Here is a 12,130-nt window from a genome sequence, read left to right as displayed (position 1 = left end):
AGCGTGGGAGGGCTCAGCTGTCCAGATGCATTACCTTTATGTGTGTCACCATTGGAGGGGAAGGAAAAGTATGCAAAGCAGCACATCAGAAAGAGATGGCAGTAATTTGTGGGTCAGCAAGTGCAATTAAGGAGCTTCTGTGCTGATTAAAATGAGATCTAGAGCCATGCACAATGTCCAGCTTCAGGACAGCATTTGGTTTAAAGTCCTTCATAAGCTCCACCAATGGTTTCAGTCACAAGAAATGGTTTACATGAAACAGATGGATTAACTTTATTTTATTCGGCTTCCTGAAACCATGTGCGTATGCAAACAGGGGCCGATACTGCCCAATGCAGATGTCTGTGGGCACCATAACTCAAGGGGCAGCTTTGCTGCCGAAGCACTGTTCATTAGATGTGAGGAAACATGTCCTTCTGCCTCTGGGAGATGGCCAGTTCTCCAGCTGGGGTGTTTAACCACTGCTAATGGGCAGGCAGTGGGGGCTGGCAGTGGCACGAGGGCTGGTGCGTGAGGTGCTGGACGTGGAGGGAGGGCAGGACTGGATGGCCAATGGGGAGACACTGGGCAGCACGGAGCACAGCAGACCCTTACTAACCCTTGAAATGGCTACTCTGAATGACATTGAATTATTATTTTTTAAAATATAGAAAAACACAAATTAAACAAAAGTTACATTATATTTTGATACAAGCGCTGACCTACAGCCTTCCAGGGATGAAGATGCTTTTTAGAAAATAAACATCTACCTAAATAATCTGTGAACTGAAAAAAAAAAATCATTAAGTTATTTCATGTTGTGTTATTTTAAAAAGAACTACTCCGGATGGCTGAGAAATGTACTACCTCCTTGCAGAGCTGTTATTCTGGGAAGAAAAGAAAGAGAAGGTCATGTTTTAGCCTGGATTCAGATGAAGAGTTCTTGAAAAGAGGGAGATTTCAGCTGTATATGAAAATCAGAAATTGAGAAACTCGAGGGAAAAACGCACAGGAATACTAATGCCAGCTGCGAAAAGTCATGACTAGGAACCTGTAACTTACCTCTGTTGACTTGTAGAAGATTAATGACAGTGATACATTAACATTAATAGCAGCAGCAAAAATGCAGAGTTTTATTTCTGGCTCTTCAGAGTACACCTGGGTAGTATTTTCAATCTGTGGTGTAATGAGAAATACAATCTTCTCTTTTTTCCTTCATCTTTTTCAAAATAAAAGGTGAGATTTTTCTCAGGTAATCAGAAGACTCTCAGGGCAAAGCTTTAAAGAAACATAACAATCTTGGGTTATATTAATTGGGCCTCCTGAATATTTATGACTTGCCTGATATTCCACACTAAAGGATCTATTTTGGGGTCTCAAACTCCCTCTGCTTTTAAGGCAAACTTTGAAGGGAGGAAGCAAAGCAGGAAGCAGACATTAATTTAGTCTCCCTTGAAATACAACCACTTTGTTTAAATTGCAGTCAGGGTAGGAAACAATTTTATGCTGGGTAGGAGTGTAGCAGAGGTAAGATGTGGGTCTGACCAGGGTGCAACCCAGCAGGGAGGTAAGCATGCTGGCTCTGCACGTTCCATTTTCCCTTTGAAAGCCATTAAAGTTTAACGTTTCTATATTAGGTGTGAGGAAGAATGAACCTATTTTGAAGTATCAAAACTTTTATTTGAAAAAAAATGTACCGTGTCATATTTTCTGGAAATACATCATGATCCACATGCTGCTTTTACTAGCAAAGGTTGTGGGGCTTCCCATGAGTGACAACCGGTCATGAGGGTGCCAAAAAAAGATCACACCCTGCTCTAGCTAAGCCGCCTCAGGCTAAATCCTGGCAAACAGATGGGCTTTGCTGCAGAAGGTCAAGCAGAGCAAGCCTGGCTCTCATCTTGACCTGCCCCAGCCAGCGAAGAGGAAATAGGGGGTTCAAGGGTGCCCTGGATAAAGCATTTCAAAAGAAAGGGAGGGCAGTAGCCAGTTCCTGAGATGCTCCAGCTCCTTCACCTGAGTAAACATGTGGTTTTCAATAGGTCACAGCTACTGCAATGGCCAAAACTTTGGGATTTATCTCATGTGTGGTGCCACAGAGGGAGTCCAGCACTGAGCTCCAGGAGGTGGGAACCCAGGGGAACAATGAGACAGGAACAGGAGGTGCACTGCACATTTGAGTGTTGGAGAGTTAACTCTCTGATGCATTTAACATTAGGAGTGAACTCCCGATAATCTTCAAAACCAGCACACAGGCAGCAGGGACCCTCCAGAAGGACAGAGTCTGTTCTGCTGGCACAGATCTATGGGCTGAGCATGCTGTGATGCATGGGGATGCCCTGGAGAAACACTAGGGCCTTGTTCTTCCTGCCACTTCAGACTTTCTGTAAGATGACAAGAGTTTTCATGACAGTTTGTCCACTGGCCAGGGGAAATCATCACTCAGCGAGACTGAGCTGGCTTTGGGAACCTGGTTCCCAGGTCTTCTCTGCTGGATTGTGATTGAGCACAGGTCTACAACTCAGAGTCACAGGCTGGTTGAGGTTGGAAAGGACTCTGGAGGTCATCTTGTCCACAACTTTCTGCTCAAGGAGGACCAGCTGGAGCTGGTTGTCCAGGACCATGTCCAGATGGCTTTTGAATATCTCCAACAAGGGAGACTCCAACACTTCTCTGGGCAACCTGTGCCAGGGCTCAGTCACCCTCACAGTGAAAAAGCATTTCCTGACGTTGAGACAGAAGGTCCTGAGTTTCAGGCTGAAAAAAACCTGAATCCATCTTCTTTGCACTCTCCCTTCAGGTATTTGTAGACATTGATGAGATCACCCTGAGCCTTCTCCAGGCTGAATGTCCCCAGCTCTCTCAGCCTCTCCTCATAGGAGAGATGCTCCTGTCCATCATCTCAGTCCTCCTTTGCCAGACTCTTTCCAGTATGCCCACACCTCTCTTGTACTGAGGAGCCCAGCGCTGGACACAGCATTTCAGCTGTGGCCTCGCCAGTGCTGCGTAGAGGATCCCCAATCTTGACCTGCTGGCAATACCTGGCCTAATCCAGCCCAGGATGCCATTGGACACCTTTGCCACAAGGGCACATTGCTGGCTCCTGTTCAACTCGGCACCCACCAGGACCCGCAGACTCTATTTCTGCCAAGCTGCTCTCAAACTGGTGCATGGGGTTGTTCCTTCCTTGGTGCAGGACTTCGCACTTTTTCTTGTTGGACTTCATGAGGTTCCCATTACATAAATTACTTCAGCAAAACTGGTGATCCAAGGCTCTATGCTACAGAAGATAGACTAATTTACCAGGTAGTTGGCTCCAGCTTCCTGGACTCTTCTCATCCAGCAGAGAAGACCAAGCTTAGGGTGGAGGAGGTGACGAAAGCCCAAATGTTTTGCACTGCTTTAAGGAAATCTCAACCCCAGGGACCCAGAATCTTTCTAAGCAAGATTTTTAAGAAAATGAAATCTTAAACTAAGAGAAAATGTCACAGTGTCTCATCTGAGGGCAGGTCAGCTGCTTCCTTCTTTTAAAGCATGACTATATTTAGTGGCTTAGAGCCATCCAGGAAGCTTGTAAGTACAGCTAATTTTGCTGTCAAATAGCAAGACTTCGTAAGTCAGTCATAAAAAACCTCCTGTTAACGTACAGTGAGGTAGCAAAAGTAGAGAGTGGCATGGAGGCCATCCTTTGCATCCACCTTATTAATCTTTACTTGCAACAGCCACTAATAGGAAAGATTTTAGTCCCATGATTGAGAGCAGTGAAACTGGGGCTCAAATTGAAAGGAAGATGTCAAATGCTTCAAATCCCAAGACCACTGTGATGTGATTCATCACTTCTTGTGACCTTAATAGAATAGTGTTTCAGCTGATTTACGTTAGCATGGTACTGGGTAAATCCACAATAAATGAGACTATTTCCAGATTCAAGACCATTAGAACCTTCTTTGAGGACCAAGGTGTTGCAAGTCATGCATTCCTCTGTTGAACAGAATGAAAACTTGCCTTTGGATATGGAAGTACTTGACGAAGCTTTTTTGTTTGACCCTTTCTGATCTTGAGTGAAGGCAGAGAAACATCAACATCTGAAAATTTTGAGGGTAAACAATGGTTACACTTTAGTCTTCCAAGAGCTTGGAGATGCTGATGATACACAAACAGGATGACCAGGGTAGATAGACTAATGAATGGTCCACAGAAGCCCAGGCTTGATCAGTCCCATCAGTCCTAAAGCCAGATGTGAATTTTGCAATTGGCCATACTATATGGCTGAATCCCAACTTCAAATCTGCCCAGTCACCCAGTGCTGTCATCCTTCATGACAGTTTGCAGGCTTCCTCTGTCTCTAGTTCAAAAGCCTCAACAGAGAGCAGCACCTTGCAGGTCCAGGACAGCTCTCCTGGGCTTCAGCTGTGCCACCAGGTAAGCAACACACAGGGATGCCGACCTCATAACCGTTAGGGTTTAGGAAGACCAGAGGTAACCACTTCCTCGGGAATTTGGGTAGTATAACAGAGGCATCATCCTTCCCTTGCAGAACAAATCCTATGAGGTCGCTAGTAACAGTAAGTGGTCTCCATCTTAGGTTTACCAAGAACACTAAAGTCTAATTTAGTCTTTTTCTTCCCTATCCTTACCACCTGGCTCTTCTGGGCTCTGCCTTTTCTTCGTTTCTCTGTTTCACAGATCAATCACTTTTCTTCATAAGCATCACAACCCTGGAAGTCAGGTTGTTCTGAATGGTGTCAGAAGGCAGGAGATTGGCTAAGAACATTCTCCTTCGTGGCAGGTTTGGGGTGTTGCCAGTGTCAGGGGTGTTACACCAGCACAGTACAGTAGAAAAAGTCTCAGTCAGGGCTGCTGGAAATGTTAAATATTTTGTCAGAAATAGAAATCTGTTTGAGATGGAACCAGTGAGAGATACAGATCACCTTCTGCCTTGGTTTCCTTATTTGCGCATGCCTATGTATAAATACAAAACCAGAATTTGCAGTAGACAACTCAATGACTCAAACCCTAGGGCTGCTTCTGTTCTGTGCAGATGCTGATTCATGAATATGTCCTTGATCAGATAAATATACTGCTACACATATTAAGGTCAATGTGATTAAAATATTTAGAGTTAAAATTGAGTGGATGGTGGCAGAACAGTTAGTTACACATACAAACAGCTATACATGTACTATATACATATAACAGCTATACGTACAGCTAGTGCACAAGAGCAGAGGTTTCGCTGAAATCTCTCAGGAGGCGCCTACCCTGTGATGGGGCTGGTGGAACGCCCTCCCTATGCTCACGGCCACACAAAGCTACTGTTCCACAGCAGCCGGCATGTATGTGCTTCGTAAATTGATGCATCAGCTTTGATAAGCATTGCTTATCAGCTGTCACACTTCCCTTGGCACTCACCAATTTCAGACCTCCACCTTCTCCTTTCCTACTCATGAAGAGATATCTTCCCCCTGCCAGCTCCCCCTCACCCATGCTGGCCATCCAAAGGGGAAGGCTCCTCAGGATCTCCTCTCATTTGGAGGATTCCCGCAGCCCATAACCTGTACCTGTTTGGTGCATTTTGTTCACTCTATCAGAATATGCAGACAAGGGTGTAAAGGTTTGCCTGACACTGTCTTTTCTTCATGGCGCAGATAGCCGTGATGGTTGGCTTGCGTCTTCTGCACACTTCTCTGGAAAGCATCACAAATCCTGAAGACCCTGAATGTGAAAGCGAAGGCTGGATCCTGGAGAACAGCCTGAAGGACACTTTCAAGTCCGCACTGGAGAATTTGAAAAAGATTGGTAAGTTCAACCAGGTGGAAGCAGGGGCTGAAGGGGCCGAAGGAGAGGAAGGTGGGAAGACTCCAGCCATCACAACGGTCAGTTGAGCTTCTAATTGATGTGGACTTTCTATCAGAGAGGAATCAAAAAACTGTGATTTGTGAATATCTACATTTTAAAAGCTATGTATCAACCATCAGAATACACATTTCTACACATGTGGTTTTTTTGTATATGGGAGTAAACAACATAGTGCACCTTGGGATAATACATTTATCCACAATGTGAGTACAGCATATTCATAACTTCTGGGGGGAAAATGACCCCAGTAGGACTTGCAATATTCATGTGTTCCCTTATCAGGGACAGTTAGTTAAAAAAAAAAAGAAAAAATTTTTAAAAATTGCTGGCATCACACAGTGATCCATTCCATCTTGTTTTGAAATTAAAAGTGGAATTTGAAAAGTTAATAATTTTTGCTCAAGTTGTTTTATCACCATACTTTATGTACTTCAACTTTTAAAGACAAGCAGATTGGTTTCCTGGGGATTAAGTCAAAGGAAGAAGGATTTCCAGAATTGTATATAACTTAGTATACAGGTATTTTGACAGACCTATAATGTGATTTTTGTTAATGTGCTAAGCAATGGTATTTTCTGCTGTATTCTTAAGGTGTACATAGAACAAAATGTAAACTTATGCTGAGAACTTAAGTATTAAGCAAAATTTGTAATTTAATGAAACAGCACAAGTATAATGAAAACAACGTTATGGTAAGATTTATGGGTTTTGTTTCAGGTTTTTCAGCCTGTATAACCTGAATGAGCGTGTAGTAGGCATATGCTTTGCCTTGTATTTAAACAAGCAGAAGCTTAGAAGATCCTTCTTGTAGTGGGTGGAATCAATGCTATAAGCATGTGCCAGTTATTCTGGACATTTTAAGAAGTATGTAATCTCATAGTTTGCTCCAGAATATTCAAGCCCAACTATTTATAAAACAAGAACAAAAAAACAACAAACCAAACACCAAAAAAAAACCCCAAAGCAAAAAGGCTACTTAGAACTAACAGTTCAAATGTTTTCCAGGGTCCTAGCAGATGGACACCATTCATCCACAAGTATAGCAAGCCTCAAACTTTGAGGCCAGGGAAAAGTAAGTTTAAATCAGACCCCAGTGTACAAATTTTGCAAGTTTTATTTTTCTCTATCAGTGATAGAGAAGGGTACCCTTCATTATATCCTTTAAGGCAAAGTGAAGGCACATTTTGAATATGCTGTGTCACTCCAACCGTACAGTCACAGCTGGAGGACCCTGTTCTCATGCACAAAGTTAAAATAAGAAACAGAAAGACTTCACTGTGGTGTGTGGCCTCCCGTGATCACAGCATCAGCCTGAGGTTTTCTGCGGCTGCCAGATAAATTCAGCTCAAGGGAAGGAAACCCAAGAATGCAAACCCCAACCCCCTGCACAAACAATTACAGACATCTCAGTCCTTCAGCTACCAGCCAGACACCACATTTATTTTCATCTTGGCTGTGCAAAACCTGTACTTCTCTGCAAAGTACCTGGGAAAGCTTTTCCTCAGCAGGACTCTTCCACCTGGCTGGTGGCCTGTCTTCAAACGAAGCCGTGCTTGCAGCTCCCTGGTCATTGCACAGCCCCTCAGCTTTCACTCCTCATCACCTGTGCACTTGCCCCAGCAGCACTCAGCTCCTCTGGCTTTTGTTCCAACTCCTTCGAGGATGGACAGACCAGTTCCCAGCGGGACAGGGAGGGACATGCCCGTACATCAAATCATAGTCTTCATCTTGGTGGCCAGGCTGTTTCAGGCCATCTGCAGGCAAAGTTTGATTTTGACAGGTATTTGTGGCATCCTTTCAGTTTTTCAAAGCTGGTCAAAGCTTTTAACTGTAGTTACAATAATGAATTTAGTTACAATAAGGAATTAAAATGTTAACTCTGTTCTTTTGTGCGTAAAACTGATTAGAACAAGGGCAACTAATGTAAAAGCCAACTTGCTATTCACCACAGCCTATCGTCTACTGCTTTGCTGAGGGACACTCTGCAGGGCAGAACGGTGCAAACCAGACCAACGCCATCCTTCTCAGTAAAGCACCGCTCCAGCCGGCTGCTCCCCTCAGCTGGTCCCTTAGAGGAGAACAGGATTGTGGATGGTGCATGATGTGGCCACATATATCAGAGAAGAGCTTTTCAGAGGAGTCATATATGGATAGGAGATGCATTGCAAGGATTAATTACAGGTTTTTCTTGTGAGGCTTCATTGTGCTGTGATCTATCCCGGTTACTTGACTAGACATCTGATTTTTCAAAGAGATCTAGATTTATTGCTGCTCTAGTAATCTGGCTTAGGCCATTGCTTTAGATGAGACTCTCCATGTATTTGTAGGCTCTATTTCTTTTTTTTCTCAGACTATTGCTAGAGCGACATAAATTGTTAAATTATTCATTTGATGCCACATTGGAGAAGCCAGTTCCCAAAGCCAGGGTCTCACGGTATTAGGCAGGTTGATGAGGAATAGTACTGGAATCAGGGTTTTGTACAAGTAAGAACAAGTATATGCTAATGCTGTCTAAAATAAAGCCTCCTGGTTAATGAGAATCTTTGTAACATCTTATGGTTACTACAAGATTGTAATATGACTGCTTTGTAAAATATTACATGTAATATATAATTCGTCCAATCTTAAATATACTTTCTCGTGACGTCGCAAATGCTATTCTAGATAAAGATATATCTGCTACCTGCAAATGTAAATTTAGGTATTAAAAATTATATTGCAAGTAAAGACTTCTTTAAAGAAAATGTTTAAATATATACAATTTAATACAGATTTCTTTAATTTGCATTACTGCTGACTTTTTGCTTCTGAATTCATTTTTTTGGACCCATTTTATGTGTTCCTATATGTGGGAAGCTCTTACCACTCTCTATATATTGCTCTGAGAGAAAGCAAGCCTTCCTCTGCACATCCTGAGCTTAGAGAGGCAAATGAGAAAACAGACCCCTTACATTACTTGTCTCTTACTAGAATCAGAATTTGCTGGATCAGTTTACTAGTATCCTCTTGTAGCATACAGGAATTAAAACATCTTCACAGACCTTAACTTCTGGACATGCTCAACAAGTGAAACCAATGGCATCCTCAGGATCTTTGACAATCAGCTAAATTGGGTTTATAAGTTATTTTCCCCCTCCATTTAAATCTAACTTGCAGCAGACATTCAGAAGAAAGCACTGCTGTTATTTTAAATTTAAGTCAAAAGCTCATGTAGCCAAATCTGCCTGCAGCAATCCAACATCTCCCAGAGCCATGCCCTGATTTTCAAACTAATAAACTTCAGAAGGATGTGAGCTTAATTCATACAAACCAGGCCACTACTTTTTAGGTACGTCCATAGGGATTACCGGCTTAAAACCGAGTCCCCAGATCTGAGAGCAAACACAAGGCCTTGAAATGCAAACTTACTAAAAAATATCATTTATTTTTTAAAAGAAGTTACAAGAAGTGCAATATTTTACTGGTGACATTTATTTGAAGGGACACAGAACATTCACTAACGTGCTTTAAAGGAGGAAATATAAACAGCTTCCTTAAAGCTATTAATTCCTAAGTAGCCTTAATACAATTGATAAGATTAGCCTCCGTGCGTTACATGAGCTTGGACATTTTGTAATACCAGCCCAATGCATGTGTGCAGCTTATCAAAGAGCTTGGCAATGCTATATTGGGCTCATGGGCAACGCACACTTCCCGCTAATGGGCAGGGAAGATTTTCAAGGCTGATGTAAAGAAAAGGGGATCCCAGCAAAACTATTACTTACTTTAACACAACTTGCTTGTCTGGTAAAAAAGCAAACATTGCTCTTGCCATAATCAACATAAAATGAGGATGGATCACAAATGCTTATTAAAAAAAATAAATAAAGAGCATTATTAGAGGTAAGTTAATTAAGAGATAAGGCCAGAAAAAAAGAATGGTGCCATGTGATAACAGCCCCCTGCGGGGAGATGAAGGCTTAGGCAAATTTATTTCTGGTAACAGGAATGCAGCTACCCCAATGAAATCTGAAGTAAATTTTTCCTTTAAAGAATTGTTTTCTGCCTTCCCAAATGACCTGTTCAGAGGGTAGCACAGCTCTGCCTTACACAAATTCTTTTTCAAATGGGTGTGAGGTTTCCCATTTACACACATGTAAATGACACAAATAAGACTAACATTAATGATGAAAAAACCACAGGTGGAAAATACACAAAAGGACAAGGTGAATTCACAAGTTAATTTAAAGTAATCTTTCACTAATTATATAAAATAATCAAGAAGTAACATGGATTCTGTAATGTTGCTGTAGGTATATTTTAAGTAAATTATGACAACATTTCTTGTTTTCATCCCAAAATTTTAAGTATAATTAGGTCCTAAAATTTACATTTATTCTCTACATGTCTAAGGTTTTTTAAAAAAAAATCAAAGTACTTTGGATTATTCTTGAGATTAGGTAATGTTAAAAAAGGATTCAATTCATTTCAGGAAGCATTTTATTCAGGAGGGGACTCACAATGAATCACAGCAACACAGAATATTAGGAGTTGGAAGGGATCTCAAAAGATCATCCACCCCCTGCCAGAGCAGGATCAGGTTACCTGGACTAGGTCACACAGGAACGCGTCCAGGCGGGTTTTGAATGTCTCCAGAGAAGGAGACTCTGGGCAGCCTGTTCCAGTGCTCTGTCACTCTTACTGTAAAAAAGTTTTTTGGTATATCTAGATTTCAAATAATTACTGTCACAGCATATCCCCAGCTCCAGTGGGACAAAATGACTTTGTCCCCTCCCTTTGCTCAACCAGGCATGCTGCTGTACTCATGCAAGTACTCATTCCCAGTGCCACATACCCTCCTTAAATATTTCCCAACTTGGTTTCTGCCACTGATGAAGACTTACAAGTGGATCCTGAAGCTCCAAAAGCACAAAACAAACCCATCCTTCTTCCACTACAGCCCTGGGAAACGGCACACACCTCACTGGCCAGGCCCAGAGCAGGTCTTTCCACTCCGAGTATGAGTTATGCTCTAGTGCAATGAAGCAACCATGTTTGTTCTGGAGTTTGCTGTCTTAGATGGACGTGACAACTTTCAACACCTGCATAACCTTTATTTCACATCTGCCCAACCATCTGAAGTGCTACCCACACTGAAGTATTTGATTGAAATGTCTTACATATGTTGATACTAACAGCAGCTACCCCCAGCTGAACACTGTGTGCTTCTGCATGCTCTAAGTGCCACATATGTTGCTATCACTTAGCATCTCTCACCATTAAATCAAAAAACACTCAAAATTTTTTATTTTCACCTCTATCCTGTTTAAGCTGATAGTAGAGGGGAGCTTAAAGCCTACATTGAGTGTACAGAAAAATAAAATGCAACGCAAAGTACTCTGTTTCAGAGTTCCTGCAACCTTTTGAGCTTTCAGCTACTGCAGCATTTTGTGAATTACTAAAGATTGACATGGAAAGACTTAAAATACACAGATGAGATGCCTGACTAGGTCAACAGCATTAAACAGATGCCCAACAATTACTGCAGATTTTTTCTTCTTTAAGCGTAAGAATTGCATTCATTTCTAAAGACTGATATAACCATTGCAAGAAAACACAGCCACCTTGGAGCTGTCTCTCTGGGGAGCAAATGTTACCCCTTTTTGCAGACATCTCTGGTTAGGGGACACCAGTGAATTACACCAGTGAACATATTGCCAATCTCCTTGTCTTCGCTATTTTTACATAACCTTTTCTCGGATTTATTAACACACTTTAGCATCCTCCATGTTTAGAGTACTACAAGTGCAGAAATATGTACCACACATTATTCCTCAAATACATGGCTGATTTCAAATCAACGCCTCAGTTTTTTAAGTCACTAAAACATCCTGCAGCGGGCTGCTTGACTGCCATCACTAATCTGAGCTCAGCTGTACCCCTGCTCGGGGCTGACCAGCCTGTTTGGCTTTCCTTCCAGGAAACAGGCCAGAAAATTTACCATCTCTGAGCTCCTGCTGTCTGGGAAGTGACTGTGAAAATACATATTCACAGACTGATGAAAAAATGGCATTTAATCATTGCTGTCATGGAGACAAAGATCAGTACTTGTCATTTCTTAGCTCGCACACCTGGCGCACTGCAGAAACTCCTCCTGCTCTGCCTCTTCTTTTTTCTCCAAGAGCAGAGTGTTTGGCAAAACTCTCCACCAAGGCATAAAAATATAAGGTTTGAGCATCTAATGTTTGCATGCCAGGAGAGGAGGAAAGGTGGCAGAAGCAGCAGGATACTGAGACAAAACATGATACCACAA

General features: G+C 42.1%; 1 protein-coding gene across 1 annotated transcript in view; it reads left to right on the top strand.

Moving 5' to 3' along the window:
• Positions 1 to 6,551, top strand: part of PRPH2 (peripherin 2 (retinal degeneration, slow)) — an 11,033-nt gene extending 4,482 nt beyond the window's left edge. The window contains exon 3 of the mRNA XM_010185560.1: positions 5,628 to 6,551. Within this exon, the coding sequence (XP_010183862.1) occupies positions 5,628 to 5,864 (237 nt within the window). The 3' untranslated portion in view covers positions 5,865 to 6,551. The remainder of the gene's footprint in view (positions 1 to 5,627) is intronic.
• The last annotated feature ends 5,579 nt before the right edge of the window (positions 6,552 to 12,130 follow it).

Source organism: Mesitornis unicolor, unplaced genomic scaffold, assembly GCF_000695765.1.
Source record: "Mesitornis unicolor isolate BGI_N332 unplaced genomic scaffold, ASM69576v1 scaffold19515, whole genome shotgun sequence".
Classification (NCBI taxonomy): Eukaryota; Metazoa; Chordata; class Aves; order Mesitornithiformes; family Mesitornithidae; genus Mesitornis; species Mesitornis unicolor.
This window is presented reverse-complemented; position numbering and strand designations above follow the sequence as displayed.